The sequence below is a fragment of the Monodon monoceros genome, unplaced genomic scaffold, assembly GCF_005190385.1.
Source record: "Monodon monoceros isolate NGI ecotype Baffin Bay Population unplaced genomic scaffold, NGI_Narwhal_1 Super_Scaffold_2, whole genome shotgun sequence".
Classification (NCBI taxonomy): Eukaryota; Metazoa; Chordata; class Mammalia; order Artiodactyla; family Monodontidae; genus Monodon; species Monodon monoceros.
In genome coordinates, this window is record NW_021703776.1 from 12,768,280 (window position 1) to 12,787,501 (window position 19,222).

General features: G+C 35.0%; 2 protein-coding genes across 4 annotated transcripts in view; one reads left to right on the forward strand and one right to left on the reverse strand.

Moving 5' to 3' along the window:
* Positions 1-19,222, forward strand: part of MPLKIP (M-phase specific PLK1 interacting protein) — a 58,593-nt gene that overhangs the window by 32,150 nt on the left and 7,221 nt on the right. For both annotated transcript variants that reach the window (XR_003795249.1, XR_003795250.1), the window contains exon 2: positions 5,393-5,575. The gene's annotated coding sequence lies outside the window, so the exon portion shown is untranslated. The remainder of the gene's footprint in view (positions 1-5,392; positions 5,576-19,222) is intronic.
* CDK13 (cyclin dependent kinase 13) overlaps positions 1-19,222 on the reverse strand; it is a 112,188-nt gene that overhangs the window by 7,677 nt on the left and 85,289 nt on the right. For both annotated transcript variants that reach the window (XM_029233717.1, XM_029233716.1), the window contains exons 10-11: positions 4,894-5,010; positions 4,185-4,316 (exon numbers count right to left, since the gene is read on the reverse strand). In XM_029233717.1, coding sequence (XP_029089550.1) covers positions 4,185-4,316; positions 4,894-5,010 — 249 coding nt within the window. The remainder of the gene's footprint in view (positions 1-4,184; positions 4,317-4,893; positions 5,011-19,222) is intronic.

A 19,222-nucleotide genomic window follows, 5' to 3' on the forward strand; every position in this document is an offset into this window, starting at 1 on the left:
TGTGTGTGTGTGTGTGTGTGTGTGTGTGTGTGTGTGTGTGTGTGTGTTTACAAGATGTGCAACCTTAGCCTCTGTTGGGGTTATTCTGAATTCAGACATACTGCAGTACTGCAGAGTGGGGGGGCGGAAGTGATTTCATTTTTTTCCCATCTTGATGTTCAAGGAATGCATTGCTCTTGTTGGAGAGTCCCATGAGAATAAAGCAAAGAAATCCACTAAAAAGGGCTTCTGTTCCCTCCCACAATTAAAACGTTAAGAGATTCTTTATGGATGATCTCAACAGTAGGAAAGATAAACATTACCCAACAAATAGCTAAACAGGATAGAGAGGTTAGTGATGCTGACTATTAGATGTACCAGGAATGTTTCCAGGACAACCAAATTTTTAATGTGTTCTTTTCTAAAGGTTCAAATACCGGCTCAGCCACTTACTTATTGTGTCTCATAGGCAAGTAACTTGACCTCGGTGCCTCAGTTTGCTTATCTTTAAAAATGGGGTTAACAAGACAATCTACCTTGTGGAGTTCAGGTAATATATGTTAACATATGTAAGCGCTTGGACAGTGCCTCTCACATAGTAAGAATTATATTCATGTTTCGTCATTCAGCAAGGTAGTTTTAAAGTATTTTTTTATCATATCATATCATGAAATATTTATTCCAATTATAGTTGATCGTATTTATCTTATGAATTGTTTAATGCTTTTAAGAAAAAATAAAATTATAGACAAGCTGCTGGCCTAATTCACTTCTTAGCAATACATACTCTTTTCATTAAGTACATTAAAAAAGTGTGACAGGACATCTAATAAAATTAATGGAGTTTTTTTTTTTATTACCCCACTCATTTGCTTATTCCTAAAAAAATTGATAAGTTTAATACACATGGCTATTTCCCAAAGGAATTCCAATGCCTTTCTTCAGAGTCCTGACCTTCACATTTTATAATTTTAACTACCCATTACATATGACAAAGTAACGAGATGTTATATTGTTTATATAATTTTTTATTTAAATATCACATCAATATCACTATAATTTCAACCTGATTGCTTTAGTGATGTACTTAACAAAGATGTACCATAATTTATTGCTGGTTTACAGAATGTTTACCAAAATGTGTACTAACATATTTATTTTTAATGCAAAAGTGCAGTCGGGTGTGTTCTCATAAAAGTTAAGTGAATTTAGGTGATGTGCTTGACAATATGAACAGAATTTCCTATTATGTGGCAAACATTTTCCACAAATTGAATGGGATACATCTACAGTTCCAAGATTTTGACAAAAGCATATATTTTAAAAATGTAATAAGAAACACAATTTAGCAAATGGATTGGTTAAGTAGTACTGAAATTACATGTTGACTTCCTAACCTTTTCTAAGTATACTGGATTAAGAAAGTGCGAATAAAAGGAAAAGCAACAAGTATAAGAAGAAGTCATGGAATAAATATTGGTAAAGCTTCTTTGATTTATTTTCTTAAAATTTGAAAAAAAAAATGATTAATGACTGGATAAGAAATCTTTGGCAAGTCATGTGGTTTCCAATTCTTTACTGTCACGAAAATTAGAGAAAGAATCTTAAGTTGACATCTGAAAGGTCATTAAAATAATTTTTGATGACAGAGCACTGTGATTTTGGGGACATAATGTGGAAGAAGTTCAAAGAACTCAGTGATTTAACTATGACAAAACTCCATCCAGTCTCAAACGCTTATTTAAAAGAGTACTTACAAAAATGTTTACATCACAATTAATGTGGAACTATATCTCACTCTAGAATAAGTAATATTAATTAATGGATATGCAAATTGCTTGGGGAAAAAAATCTCAGCACTATTTCATTAAGGTTGCATCTCCAACAAAATTTACTAATTTTTTTCTTTTTTTAAACTGAAATATGTACTACTAATATATGCAATAACTTAATCAGAAAAAAAGAGCCTCGCAGTCAGAGGAAATTTTTAAATTAAATTTCCATTTATATACATATATTTGTTTTAAAGAAGTACTATAGGGTAATCAATAAAATACTTTCAAGCATAAATATATGCTACATTAAAAATGTGCAGAAGCAATGTAAGTTCACACACACACACACACACACAAACCCAACAGTGTCCAATTGTTGAAGAGTTTGTTCATACATTTTCTGAGTGAATGTTGATGAATATCAAATGCTAAGGTATTTTGATTCCACTAAATACATTTACAAGATGATGTAACTGCTCTATTTTAAAGTGTCTACACTTAGACACTGAAACTTATACCTTTTGCAACTATTTGAACCCTTGATTTTTTAAAATTTAGATATCTATTTAAAATGTGTTCAATACAGTTTTACCAGAATTCTTTCATATGGACCACTTAAACCAAGATATCAATTTAGTACTACCAATAACGGAAGAAAAATGACATTATATTCCTCTTGATGTGATACAGCAGGAAGCACCTATCACTACCCTAGGTAGCATTCTTGCCAAAAAAAAAAAAGAAACACTAACTACTAATCATGAGGAAGTAGTTAAAGTCAGACTGTAGAATGCTTTACAAAACAGCTAGCTCTTCAAAAATGTCAATGTTGTAAGAAGTCTTCCTCAGAGACTGAAGAGACATAACAACTAAATGAAATGTGTGAGCTTGGAATAAATTCTTTATCCAAAAAAACCAAAACCAAAACAAACAGAAAAACAGACTACAAAGGAAACTATTGTGCCAACTAGAGAAATCTGAATATAAACTATTAGCTAATACAATGTTAAATTTCTTATGCTTTATAATGATATTGTAGTTATACAGAATAAAGTTCCAGTTCTTATAGATAACATGGTGAATTATTTATAAGTGAAATGTCATTCCCACAATATAATATGCAAATAGTTCAGGAAAAAAAGATATGGAGTGATAAATCAAATGTGTCCAAATTTTAGTTAAGTGTTTGAACCTAGATGAAGAGTATATCACTGTTCATTGTAATATTCTTCCTATTTTTCTGTATAGAGTTGAAATTTTTCCAAATCGAAAGTTTAAAAAAATTCTTTAAAGGGATACTAAAGCCAAAGTTTCAAGACTGCTGACATATACTGATAAGCAAAAAAAATCCACGAAACAATTCAACAGTGGATGATTCAGATCCCTCAAGATGATAGATCATTTTTGCCTTCCAAATCATCCCACAAAGGCTATTCACATACAATTCAGTAAAAACTAAAGCCAAATATGATGGTCTCACAGAACTATAATAAGACCAATCTAATTAATTAAGTGGAAGAGCCAGGATTTGAACTCCAAATCCCATGTCTGTTCCTTCACAATATGCTAATTGTTATTACATGGACACATTTTATTGTTATAGGGACAGGTTTGTTTTTGTGACACTCATCATCATTTTTAAAATTGCTAAGAAAATCTCTACAAACTTTCTAGATCCTATCAAGGAGAACCAAATGGACTGCTCTGTCCCCTTCCCGAAATCAATCCTAGAGAAATTACAGGAGCCACAAGGGAGTGAAGGTTCAAGAACTCAGCCATTCTGACGCCCAGACTCTGTGCATTCCCTGCCTCCCGACACCCACCTCCCACCATCAGACAGTAGACGCATTCCATACAGGCTTTTGACACTAATATTTTTATTCAGTGATAAGAATTTTCTACTGTAGAGTCTGCTAAGGAATATTTCAGAACCTCTTTTTGTTATAGAACTAACTTGAATTTGAGAGCTGGCTTCACCCTTTACTAGATTTGTATTCTTGGGCAAGTTTCTTAACCTCTCTAAGCCTGCTTCCTTCTCTGTAAAATGGTGATAATAATACTCACCTGTTAAGATTATAAAGATTAATGTAATACATGAGAAATGCTTAGCATAGCACTCAAAATTTTAGCTAAGCAACTAGTGTTGGCAGAAACAGTACTACAATAGCAGCAGCAATAACATTTTTTTTTAGGATGGAAATATATTAATAAAATTAACTAGAGGAAGGCTGCTTCTGCTAGTCCTATGGTTAGCTGACCATAAAGCAAGGCTCTGCATTCTAGATGTGCAAATTATGTACACTATTGCTATTCTATTCCTTTTGATTTATTCTTTCTTTTGACTTAACTAATCATGGAATAGCTTTTGATAGCTACATGATGATGTTATTAATATTGTCCAGATTCTGCATATAGTAAAAAGTCACTTACTCTGGTGGAGGCATTTTTGAGGGTTCCACATCCCGTAGGAACTCACACTGAAGAGCCTGCTCTGCAGTGCAGCGCTTACTAGGATCCAAGGCGAGCATGTAATCAAATAAGTCTAGTGCAGCTGCAGGAATACTGGCATGAGAGGATTATAAAAGTCATGCATGTTCTTAGACTCAAGCTTAATGTTTCTTTAGGAGATTATTTTAAATATTAGCATTTTATAACATGTTTGTGATACATTATTCCAGTAAGTTCCAAATATTCCTTTAAAGAAATATTTATTTTTACATAATTTTATAATTATTATTCTAAATAATTTGAAATTTGGCAAACAATAGTATATTTTACTGCTCTATGGGCAATTTGCTGTTTTAACATAAATTAAAAACTTAACAGAATAGTTTCCTACAACAAAGTAAAAAACTCAGTTCAAGTATCTTGTAAGCGGTTTCTTTAAAATTTTAAATGGTATTATTAAACTTCTTTCAGGTAAACTAAATCAAACACATAACTCCAAAGCACTGATTTCATAATGATGGTAAAATGGTAATTTGCATGTAGCAAAGGGAACTCAAAATTAAATGACATAGAAGAATTGTGATAGGTCGACCTTAGGTCAACAGAGGCTACAGTGACATTTAGAATTCTCAAGAAATAACAACAAAAAAAAAATCAACGCAATATGGATGTTTAAGCATCCCCTTCTTACAAAACAAATTCTTCTCTTAACTTTCGACGATATTGCTTCTTTGGTTTCATGGTGTTGAAATATGGTAGTTTGATTACATCAGGCCACACTGCAGGACATGGACTTCCACATATACGGCTGAACAACACACAAAAAGAAGTACATCAATATAAACTACACAGAAAAAAATCATACATACAACTGCTATACAAAACATCAACTCATTTTTAAATATACAAATGTTGAAGTCCTGATACAATGTATACTAGTTTCATTAAATATTTTAGTTATCCCAAATCAATTACTTGTTTTAAGAATTCAATTTATTTTCAGTGAATGCTTCTAACACTCCAAACATTCCAACTCCTAGAAAGAAAACCTTCATATCTGCAAAATCAAATCTTAAAAACACAGGCAACATTCAAAATATGTTGAGCATATTTTGAACCAAAATTTAAAATGTTTATGCTAATAAACTGAGGAACTAGAGTTTAGTATATGTCTTTCTCTGGTTTTATAGGTACCTAATCATCACCTCTTATGAATATAATGAAGTTTGCAATAATAGCAGAAAAGATTTCCTACACTGAAGAAGCTAACTGAACTGTAGACTGCTGCTGAATTCGATCAACAGGAGGACCCTAAAAGTCACATTCCTGAAACATAGAAGCTCTTCAATTTCAGTAATGCCTCTGATTTCAAGGTATTTAGAAATTTTAACTGCTTTACTCTTTATCTATATCTTGAAATCCCTCATTATTTTTATATTAATTAGTAAGTCTTTGTTATGGTAAACTGAAGAAATGCTATAACAAATAGCTCTAGCTGGTAAACATTTAAAACTAATGTTTTGATAATATGTAGATGAAAAATTGGTTAAATATGCTTGAGTATACTGAATCTCAAGAATAAATGTACATTTTTTTTAAGAAGATGTTGGGGGTAGGAGTTTATTAATTAATTAATTTATTTTTGGCTGTGTTGGGTTTTTGTTTCTGTGCAAGGGCTTTCTCTAGTTGTGGCAAGCAGGAGCCACTCTACATTGCGGTGCGCGGGCCTCTCACTATCGCGGCCTCTCTTGTTGCAGAGCACAGGCTCCAGACGCGCAGGCTCAGTAGTTGTGGCTCACGGGCCTAGTTGCTCCGTGGCATGTGGGATCCTCCCAGACCGGGGTCTAACCCGTGTCCCCTGCATTAGCAGGCAGATTCTCAACGACTGCGCCACCAGGGAAGCCCCATTTTATATAAAATTATCAGCTAGTCTTCATATAGGAAAAGAAAATGTCCATGCATCACTGACTAAAAGTAAAAATATTCCATATATACATAAATATAAATACATGCACCAATGTACATAAGCAAGTGACAACTAAAGTTGCCAGACATCCTTTAGCGGAGCTTAAGAAAACTATGTCAAAACCACTCTCTCACTTTTGTATACTACATAATATACCCAAGCAACTAGATGAATATAATCAATCCCTGGCAGATTTATGTGCACCATAACAGAAGTATAAAATATAATGGAATAAAGAAAATGAAGGATACTTTCAACTACAGAAATACAAGAAAACGTACTCAAGTTAGAGAAGAGGTGCAGAATTTTGCCTACAACTCAAAGGATAAGTAAACAATAGACAGGTGGGAAAGGGAATAAGAGAACTATGTTACTGGCAAAGATTAGTGCATAGACAAAGTCATGGAAGTAGCAAAGTCTAAACATTTGTGGGAGGAAGACTAAGGAAATCAGTATAGGTGGAATTTAGGGCTAAGGGAGGTTTAGTTGGAAGCATTAGACAGGGGCCATACAATACAGTTTCAAGAGGCAGTCTGCCTAACTATAATGAAGACAGAGTTTGAAAACGAACTTTAGAACTGAATCCTGTCTGTGATACTGGTGAAATTGCATTGCTTAGAATCTGTTGCTCTTTTGTAAAATGGGGATTAATTTTACTTTGGACCTGTGAAATTAAATGAGCTAGCACCTGGCTCATTAATAGCCTTATAATAAAAATCAGTTTCATTACCTCTTAGCTAAACAGTTAAAATTATTTTATGTGTTTTGGGAAGATAGTTGAGTGGGAAAGTTATCTAACTGATAGCAGCATACAGGATGAAATAGACATTCTAAGACAGGGAAAAGTTTTAGAAATTAGGGAAGCAGACATGACAGCAGTTGATAACTGCATATTGGCAAAATCAGTGCCTGATGGTCAATTAGCTATCTCCAAATCATTTACTGAAGACATTTTGAAATGCATCATATGCTAAATCCCTAAATATCTGAGGTCTGTTTTGAGAATCTATTTTGATTTACTGATTTATCTACTCTGGTGTCAATATATGATACCTTTACATTTTTCATAAGACTTACAGGACAAACCCCTCTATCTACTCATTCCTCTAATTATTCTTTTCAGTATTTCCTTACAGATGAATTGTAGAATCAATACTGTCTCACTCCAAAAGTAAGAGAATCCTGTTGGGATTCCACTGCTCCTCTGAATTTATCAATTTAGAAAGGATTGCTATCTTTACAAAGCTTAATATCTCCATTTTTATACTTCCTTTGGTTTTATACAGGCATACCTCATTTTATTGTGCTTTGTAGATTTTTATTTTTTTTCAAACTTCAGGTTTGTGGTAACCGTGTGTCAGAAAGTCTATTGGCGCCATTTTTCCAACAGCATTTACTCACTTTGTGTCTCTGTGTCACTTTCTGGTAATTCTCACAGTATTTCAAACCCTCCATCAGCCAAAAGACTACAACTTGCCAAAGACTCAAATGATGGTTAGTATTTTTAGCAATACAGTATTTTAAAATTTGGGTATACACACACAATGCTATTGCACACCTAACAGACTACAGTATAGCGTAAACATAACTTTATATGCACTGGGAAACCAAAAAATTTCTGTGACTCACTTTATTTTGATATTTGCTTTATTGTGGTAGTCTACAATGAAACCTGCAATATTTCCAAGGTATACTTATAAACTTCTTCAATTAGATCTTGTATATTTCCTTTTATGGGTTTTAGTTTTTGCTTTTTGAATGTGTTCCTATCCCTATTATATTTCCTAAGCAATAACTAGAAGAGTTTTGTTATAGGAAATGGTTGAAATTTGACATAAAAAATTTAGATCGCCATCTGAGATCCTATGGTTCCTAACATAGTTTTCTTTTAACAGTTGTTTCTTTGAGGCTTTCCAGGTTTATCATCACCTATAATCACAATTCATCTATATTTTTTCAAACATGTATTCCTCTTTATCATCATGGTATGCTACATTATGTGGCAATTTCCAAACAATGTTAAAATGCTAATCATGCCACACAATATTAGGTAATTTTGTTTGGTTTCTGATTTTAATGGGAGTACTTTCATTGTTTACCACTGGGAAAGATGATAACTTTTAGCTTGAGAAACACAACACATAGTAAAGATATTCACAGACACATACAAATTCACATATACCTCCTGCTTAGAAAGCACTGATTTATTCCTTTTGACTATGGGTTTTATTTTTGTGGCTTTTAAATTTTAAAAGGATACTTCTTTAGTTCTATCAGTTTGATTTTTAGAAACTCTATTACAATCATCACCTGCATTTTCTTCCCTAAGTTACTAATGTCATGAATTATATTTATGATGTTAGTAAGAGATTTTCGAATTAAGAGATTTTAGAATATTTAGTCATCCATTCGTTCAAAAGAGGAATACCACTTGAGCCTAATCAAAGTACTGTTATTTTAGTGTAATGCTGTATTCTACTTTTTAGTTGGTATACATCAGCAGTTTGCAAAAATGGGGTCCAAAGACCACTCGGTGTCCCCTAGACCCTTCAGGGGTCTGGAAGGTCAAAGGTATTATTAAGACATTATTTATACTTTTCAATGTGTTGACTTTGCACTGATGGTGTTAAGCCAGTAGTGGGTAAAACTACTGGCACCTTAGCATGACTTGAGGCAGTGGCACCAGACTATTAGCAGTAAATACTCTTCACTACCACATAACCTTGGTGGGGAGAGAGGGGGAGAGTTTCACTTAAGAAGGCACTTGTTGAAGCAGTAAAAATTATTATTATTAAACCCTTATACTTGAGTACGTATCTTTTCAATATTCTTAGTAATGAAATTACTCATAAAGCACTTCAGTTGCACAACAAAGTGATAGTTATCTTGAGAAGCACTTGTGCAATTATTTGAGTTGCAAGCTGAAGTAGGTGCTTTTTTCATGAACCACCATTTTTACCTGCAAAAACAACTAAAAAACTATGGTCATTCATACTTGGGTATTTGCCAGACATTTTCTTAACCAGGAACAAAGTCAGCTTATTACTTCAAGGAAGACAACTGCAGCATTTACTGTCAATTATAAAATTCAAGCTTTCAGGAGAAAATCAGAATACTAGAAGACTTATATCTACACCATGAACTTGACAGTTTCAAAATAAATACCTAAAGGCTTTTCTGATGAGATTAGTGGTCATAACAAATACTATATAATGAAATGCTACACTTTAGAAGATTTGCTCAATTCAGTGATCCAGTATTATCAAAGGACCAATACATAATGTTATAAAATCATCACAGGTAAAATATCTATTCAGAGTGTAAGATAAACCAATGGATTTCAATATATTAGAGTACAAAATCTGTGGTTACAGACTGCACATTACAACCAACCTGTAAAAAGAACTGCCACTTACTGAAGTTTCAAGGAAGAATATGCACAATTATCTGAAAAGACTATTGAAAACAGCGTATCACAGGTGTTTATCCAGATGTTTAAGCCAGACATTAAATGATTTATAAAAATGTGAAACAATGCTATTCATATCACCAACACTTATTTTAGTTTGGGAAATATAAACTTTTTACAATTAAAATGTTATGTTAATATATTGTTTTAAAATGAATTAATAAATATTTTTACTTCTCAGTTTTAAATTTCAATACATACAATCAACATAAACAAGCTCCTGGGATCTTTCACAATGTTTAAGAGTATAAAGAAGAGACTGAAAAGATTAAGAAGTACAAGTCTAAAGAAATTTTTATGCTAATGATTTATGAAGGTATACATGCTTCACTTTTGAAAATATGGGAACTGGTGGCGCAGTGGTTGAGAGTCCGTCTGCCGATGCAGAGGACACAGGTTCGTGCCCCAGTCCGGGAAGATCCCACATGCCGCGGAGCGGCTGGGCCCGTGAGCCATGGCCGCTGAGCCTGCGCGTTCAGAGCCTGTGCTCCGCAACGGGAGAGGCCACAACAGTGAGAGGCCCGTGTATTGCAAAACAAAATAAATAAATTTTTAAAAATTAAAAATAAATAAATAAATAAAATAAAATATGGGACCTTTCCTTCTTTTCCTATATTCTGGAACAACCAAAGCCTATGCCTTTAAAGTTGTAAAAATTTTACCTGTGTAACCTGAGGCTTTGTGTATGTGTGCAGGGAATTCTTCTCATTCCAAATCTACTTTTAATTTCTTCCATGATTGTTTTTTATTCCATAAGCAATATACATTGTGTGATATAAAGTTTCTTTCACTGGCTGCCAGAACACTTAGAGTTAAAAGTGTTACTCTCATATAAAAACATTTTTGCTCTCATTCATCCCTTTTTTTGTCCCCACCTATGTTTTTCTCTCTCTTTGCCATTACTTTTAATTCATGCTACTTCTTACCACAAAATTTTTGTAATCTGCCTAACGTATTTTCTGGAACCAGGTAAAGTACAAATCACTTGACCACTGTAGTGTAAAGCTCTTTAAGACAGATTCTCATTAGGATTACCATCCTTGATTCATTTATATGTATTTGTACAATGTAGACCCTAGAACTCATCATTCCTGAGGCTTTAGATTGGGGAAACATTCCAGCATTACTGCAAATAAGATGAGGGGAAGAAGTAAATAGGAAACACATTAATTTTTACAATCCTAAGCACATTATTTGTCCTGTTTTACTTGTGAAGAAAGAAACTTATAGCATTATGGAACTTACCCTAAGTCACAAGAGCAGGAAGTAGCTGAGCTGGCATTAGAACCCAGGCCTGTAAGATCCCAAAGCCTGCCCCTTTCAATATACTCTGCCACCTCCTTCAAACCAAGGAGACGTGTCTCTTTTACCAGAAACGTCCTTTTTTTCTTCATGTTTTAAAAATAATTAATGCTATAAAATCAAAATTGAAGCATCTTTTTTGTATTATTATAAATATTTGACAACTTACCAAAACCCAAAGACGTTTTGAAACATATAAAGCAGAAAGTAAAACAGTCCCTTCCCTAACCCTCTCACAAGTCCATGTTCAGATTAACAATTCCAGACTCTTTTGATGTGTTTAATTTGTCTCACCCATGTGGGATCAAACCAAAAACAGCCTTCTGTAAAACTGCTCTTTTCATGTGACAGTGTTGCTTTTGCATATCAACATATCCAGATCTACCATTTCCTTTTTAGTAACTGTACAGTATGCCACTAACTGGATGGCTTGACCTTTCTTTTTGCTTCCCATACGGTTCCCTAACTGACTTAACATGTCCATAAAATAATCCAAACACACTCATGCCTCAGGATCATGACTCTGCTGTTCACTCAGCTCTCTGCTCAGATGGTACCTATGGGAGAGATTTTCCCTGGCTCCATACACAGCGCTTCCTGCTATCATCTTCTATCCCCTGTGCTCATCACCACCTGATGTATTTTATTAATTTGTTTGTTTTCTCTGTCTCCCCCAACAAGAAAGCAGAAAAAGTTGTGTGCCAGTTACTAGGCACTGGGGATACAATTCCCAACCTCCACTGTATCGTCAGGACTCGTAACTGGTACACAACCAGCAATCAATAAATACTATTCAATTAACTCCCTAATTTGAAATGTCTACTGTATTATATTCTAAGGCCCATATGAACTTTCTTTACTTCTGAATTTCCTATATAATTGCGCTAATTCATCTGTGTATCTTGTGCCAGTACAAAATGGTTTTAGTTACTAAAATTTTGATTTAACATGTGATATGCCAAATTGTCCTTATTTTTTAAGAATTTTCCTAGCCATTTTCAGGTTCAGGCCTCCAGATAAACATTAAAATCAACTGTTGTTTTAAAAAAGTCTTTTGAAATTCTCAATAGGACTATAATGACTAATATACGATGAACTGCCATCTTAAAAAAAAAGGGGGCGCAGGCAGAACCCAGGGCACGCAGATCTAATAGTGTCTGGTTCAGGTTCTTCTCCCTAAGAATGGCGGCTTCCACAGCATCCTGGGTTTTACCCCACTCATCTTGAGAAGGCTTCCGCGCATCCTGGAGGAGGGCATGGCCACAGCACTGGTTTTGCATTTTCAAGAGACACTGGGCGCCCTCACACTTCTCCATGGCCAACTGGCAAAAAAAAGTGGCTCACACCGTCCAGAGTCACATTGCTGCTGCCGAAATAGAAGCCCAGAGAGAGCCGTGTGGCTGACAGGGTCTTGGTGCTCCGGCAGGGTGTCAGCCCTGTGCCTCTGAGGTGGGAGAGCCGAGTTCAGGACACTGGTCCACCAGAGACCTCCCGGCTCCACGTAATATCAAATGGCAAAAGCTCTCCCAGAGATCTCCATCTCAACGTTAAGACCCAGCTCCACTCAACAACCAGCAAGCTACAGGTGCTGGACACCCTATGCCAAACAACTAGCAGGATAGGAACACATCCCCACCCATTAGCAGAGAGGCTGCCTAAAATCATAATAAGGTCACAGACACCCCAAAACACACCACCGGATGTGGTCCTGCCCACCAGAAACACAAGATCCAGCCTCATCCACCAGAACACAGATACTAGTCCCCTCCACCAGGAAGCTTACACAACCCACTGAACCAACCTTAGCCACTGGGGACAGACACCAGAAACAACAGGAACTACGAATGTGCAGCCGGCGAAAAGGAGACCCCAAACACAGTAAGATAAGCAAAATGAGAGGACAGAGAAACACACAGCACATGAAGGAGCAAGGTGAAAACCCACCAGACCTAACAAATGAAGAGGAAATAGGCAGTCTACCTGAAAAAGAATTCAGAATAATGATAGTAAAGATGATCTAAAATCTTGGAAGTAGAACGGAGAAAATACAAGAAACGTTTAACAAGGACCTAGAAGAGCTAAAGGGCAAACAAACAATGATGAACAACAGATAAATGAAATTAAAAATTCTCTAGAAGGCATCAGTAGCAGAATAACTGAGGAAGAAGAACGGATAAGTGACCTGGAAGATAAAATAGTGGCAATAACTACTGCAGAGCAGAATAAAGAAAAAAGAATGATAAGAATTGAGGACAGTCTCAGAGACCTCTGAGACATTAAACACACCAACATTCAAATTATAGGGGTCCCAGAAGAAGAAGAGAAAAAGAAAGGGACTGAGAAAATATTTAAAGAGATTATAGTTGAAAAGTTCCCTAATATGGGAAAGGAAATAGTTAATCAAGCCCAGGAAGCACAAAGAGTCCCACACAGGATAAACCCAAGGAGAAACACGCCAAGACACATATTAATCAAACTGTCAAAATTAAATACAAAGAAAGGATATTAAAATCAGCATGGGAAAAACAACAAATAACATACAAGGGAATCCCCAGAAGGTTAACATCTGATCTTTCAGCAGAAACTGCAAGCCACAAGGGAGTGGCAGGACATATTTAAAGTAATGGAAGGGAAAAACCTACAACCAAGATTACTCTACCCAGCAAGGATCTCATTCAGATTTGACAGAGAAATTAATACCTTTACAGACAAGCAAAAGCTAAGAGAATTCAGCACCACCAAACCAGCTGTACAACAAATGCTAAAGGAACTTCTCTAGGGAGGAAACACAAGAGAAGGAAAAGACGTACAATAACAAACCCAAAACAATTTAAAAAATGGTAATAGGATGATACATATCGATAATTACCTTAAATGTAAATGGACTAAATGCTCCCACCAAAAGACACAGACTGGCTGAATGGATGCAAAAACAAGACCCGTATATATATACTGTCTACAAGAGACCCACTTCAGACCTAGGGACACATAGAGACTGAAAGTGAGGGGATGGAAAAAGACACTGCATGCAAATGAAAATCAAAAGAAAGCTGGAGTAGCAATTCTCATATCAGACAAAACAGACTTTAAAATAAAGACTATTACAAGAGACAAAAAAGAACACTACATAATGATCAAGGGGTCAATCCAAGAAGAAGATATAACAATTGTAAATATTTATGCACCCAACATAGGAGCACCTCAATACATAAGGCAAATCCTAACAGCCATAAAAGGGGAAATTGACAGTAACACAATCACAGTAGGGGGCTGTAACACCCCACTTTCACCAATGGACAGATCATCCAAAATGAAAATAAATAAGGAAACACAAGCTTTAAATGATACATTAAACAAGATGCACTTAATGGATATTTATAGGACATTCCATCCAAAAACAACAAAATACACTTTCTTCTCAAGTGCTCATGGAACATTCTCCAGGATAGATCATATCTTGGGTCACAAATCAAGCCTTGGTAAATTTAAGAAAACTGAAATCGTATCAAGTATCTTTCCCAACCACAACGCTATGAGACTAGATATCAATTACAGGAAAAAATCTGTAAAACATACAAACACATGGAGGCTAAACAATACACTACTTAATAACCAAGAGGTCACTGAAGGAATCAAAGAGGAAATCAAAAAATACCTAGAAACAAATGACAATGACAACATGATGACCCAAAACCTATGGGATTCAGCAAAAGCAGTTCTAAGAGGGAAATTTATAGCAATACAATCCTACCTCAAGAAACAAGAAACATCTCAAAAAAACAACCTAACCTTACACCTAAAGCAATTAGAGAAAGAAGAACAAAAAACCCCAAAGTTAGCAGAAGGAAAGAACTCATAAAGATCAGATCAGAAATAAATGAAAAAGAAATGAAGGATACAATAGCAAAGTCAATAAAATTAAAAGCTGGTTCTTTGAGAACATAAACAAAATTGATAAACCATTAGCCAGACTCATCAAGAAAAAAAGGGAGAAGACTCAAATCAATAGAATTAGAAATGAAAAAGGAGAAGTAACAACTGACACTGCAGAAATAAAAAGGATCATGAGAGATTACTAAGAGCAACTATATTCCAATAAAATGGACAGCCTGGTAGAAATGGATAAATTTTTAGAAGAGCACAACCTTTCGAAATGAACCAGGAAGAAATAGAATATAAGAACGGACCAATCACAAGCACTGAAATTGAAACTGTGATTTCAAACCTTCCAACAAACAAAAGCCCAGGACCAGATGGCTTCACAGGTGAATTCTATCAAACATTTAAAGAAGAGCTAACACCTATCCTTCTCAAATGCTTCCAAAATATAGCAGAGGGAGGAACACTCCCCAACTCATTCTGCGAGGCCACCATCACCCTGATACCACAACCAGGAAAAGATGTCACAAAGAAAGAAAACTACAGGCCAATATCACTGATGAACATAGATGCAAAAATCCTCAACAAAATACTAGCAAACAGAATCCAACAGCACATTAAAAGGATCATACACCATGATCAAGTGGGGTTTATGCCAGGAATGCAAGGATTCTTCAATATACACAAATCAATCAATGTGATACACCAAACTGACAAATTGAAGGATTAAAAACCATATGATCATCTCAGTAGATGGAGTAAAAGCTTTCGATAAAATTCAACACCCATTTATGATAAAAACCCTCCAGAAAGTAGGCATAGAGGGAACTTTCCTCCACATAATAAAGGCCATATATGACAAACCCACAGCCAACATCGTTCTCAATGGTGAAAAACTGAAACCATTTCCACTAAGATCAGGAATAAGACAAGGTTCCCCACTCTCACCACTATTATTCAACACAGTTTTGGAAGTTTTAGCCACAGCAATCAGAGAAGAAAAAGGAATAAAAGGTATCCAAATCAGAAAAGAAGTAAAACTGTCACTGTTTGCAGATGACATGATACTATACACAGAGAATCCTAAAGATGCTACCAGAAAACTACTAGAGCTAATCAATGAAGTTGGTAAAGTTGCAGGATACAAAATTAATGCACAGAAATCTCTGGCATTCCTATATACTAATGATGAAAAATCTGAAAGTGAAATCAAGAAAACACTCCCATTTACCATTGCAACAAAAAGAATAAAATATCTAGGAATAAACCTACCTAAGGAGACAAAAGACCTGTATGCAGAAAATTATAAGACACTGATGAAAGAAATTAAAGATAATACAAATAGATGGAGAGATATACCATGTTCTTGGATTGGAAGAATCAACATTGTGAAAATGACTCTACTACCCAAAGCAATCTACAGATTCAATGCAACCCCTATCAAACTACCACTGGCATTTTTCACAGAACTAGAACAAAAAATTTCACAATTTGTATGGAAACACAAAAGACCCCGAATAGCCAAAGCAATCTTGAGAACGAAAAAAGGAGCTGGAGGAATCAGGCTCCCTGACTTCAGACTACACCACAAAGCTACAGTAATCAAGACAGTATGGTACTGGCACAATAACAGAAATATAGATCAATGGAACAGGATAGAAAGCCCAGAGATAAACCCACACACATAAGGTCACCTTATTTTTGACAAAGGAGGCAAGAATATACAATGAAGAAAAGACAGTCTCTTCAATAAGTGGTGCTGGGAACACTGGACAGCTACATGTAAAAGAATGAAATTAGAACACTCCCTAACACCATACACAAAAATAAACCCTAAATGGATTAAAGACCTAAATGTAAGGCCAGACACTATCAAACTCTTAGAGGAAAACATAGGCAGAACATTCTATGACATACATCACAGCAAGATCCTTTTTGACCCACCTCCTAGAGAAAGGGAAATAAAAACAAAAATAAACAAACGGAACCTAATGAAACTTAAAAAGCTTTTGCACAGAAAAGGAAACCATAAACAAGATGAAAAGACAACCCTCAGAATGGGAGAAAATATTTGCAAATGAAGCATCTGACGAAGGACTTAATCTCCAAAATTTACAAGCAGCTCATGCAGCTCAATATAAAAAAAAACAAACAACCCAATCCAAAAATGGGCAGAAGACCTAAACAGACATTTCTCCAAAGAAGATATACAGATTGCCAACAAACACATGAAAGAATGCTCAACATCACTAATCATTACAGAAATGCAAATCAAAACTACAATGAGGTATCACCTCACACCAGTCAGAATGGCCATCATCAAAAAATCTACAAACAATGAATGCTGGAGAGGGTGTGGAGAAAAAGGAACCCTCTTGCACTGTTGGTGGGAATGTAAATTGATACAGCCACTATGGAGAACAGTATGGAGGTTGCTTAAAAAACTACAAATAGAACTACCATATGACCCAGCAATCCCACTACTGGGCGTATACCCTGAGAAAACCATAATTCAAAAAGAGTCATGTACCAAAATGTTCATTGCAGCTCTATTTACAATAGCCAGGACATGGAAGCAACCTAAGTGTCCATCGACAGATGAATGGATAAAGAAGATGTGGCACATATATACAATGGAATATTACTCAGCCATAAAAAGAAACGAAATTGAGCTATTTGTAATGAGGTGGATGGACCTAGAGTCTGTCATACAGAGTGAAATAAGTCAGAAAGAGAAAAACAAATACCATATGGTAACACATATATATGGAATCTACAGGAAAAAAACGGTTATGAAGAACCAAGGGTCAGGACACGAACAAAGACGCAGATGTAGAGGATGGACTTGAGGGCACGGGGAGGGGGAAAGGTATGCTGGGACGAAGTGAGAGAGTGGCATGGACTTATATATACTACCAAAATAGATAGCTAGTGGGAAGCAGCCGCATAGTACAGGGAGATCAGCTTGGTGCTTTGTGACCACCTAGAGGGGTAGGATAGGGAGGGTGGGAGGGAGACGCAAGAGGGAGGAGATATGGGGATATATGTATATGCACAGCTGATTCACTTTGTTATAAAGCAGAAACTAACACACAATTGTAAAGCAATTATACTCCAATAAAGATGTTTTAAAAAAAAGGCTTCCTAGCCAAAAACGAGATATGCCTCTCCAACACTTATTCAAATCTTTACAATTTTAGGTGAAACATTATAGTTTTCAATATTCCTGGAGTATATATGGTGGTGGTTTTGTTAAACATGCTCTCCATTCCCTATGTTTCTAACTGGTTATTATTGATACATAGTCTTTAAAAGCTCTTGCTTTAGAATATATGTATTAGTATATAATATATATTAGTATGCTGTGTGTATATACACACATACTCTCTCTCTCTCTCTCTCACACACACACACACACATATGTGTGTATATACACACAGATTCTTAACACTTACCATTTTACCAAATTTTTTATTCAAGGAATTTCAGGTCATTTCCTTGCACGCTGCATGTATGCAATGCTATCAGATACAAATTATGATAGAATACCTCTTATTGGGTTCACTTTTCTAACACTACTAGTTAACTAGTTAGTGCTTCTAAAACACTCTTAAAATAATGATACTGCTAGTCAATTTTTTCTCATTCTTGCCTTTACTTCCAGTATTTCACCACTAAATATTATCTAGTCCGTTTGTGATACATATTTTATTGTTAAAGAAATATGCCTCTACACTTAATTAGCAGTTTATAATTTCAGCAAATGCCTATTCAACACTATCAAGATAGACATATTATTTTACATCTATTAAAATGATGAATTATAATAATGGAATTCCTAAAACTAAAACATTCTTGTATTCTTAGGATGACCCTACTTGACTCTGCAAGTTAATTTTTAATAAAACATTACATACTACTGGCTAATCACTCCTTTTAGAAATTTTGTATTAATATTCTGCAGAAATTTTTCATGCTGTCTTTGTTAATTCTTGGTGTTTGTGTCATACCAACTAAAAGTTCCAGGAAGTTTTATTTACTACATAGTATAGAGAATTGGTTATAAGTTTAGATAGTAAGGTAAAACTATCTAGATTCAAATCTCAATTTTGCCACTTGCTAGTTGTATGACTCTGAACAAATTCTTCACCTCTGTAAGGTTCAGTTTTCTTAACTATAAAAACAACACACAACTTAACTGAAGTAATTCAGGTGAAATTCCTAGAACAATGCTTGTATCATGTATAAACTAAATAAATACTAACATCATTAATAGAAACCCTAGTATTAAATACAATTAGGAACAATAGTTGGCTAACTGAAAAAATGGGTTAGAGAAAATCATTACCAAAAAAAAAAAAAGAAAAAGAAAGATACACAGATACATGATTTAAACATTTTATT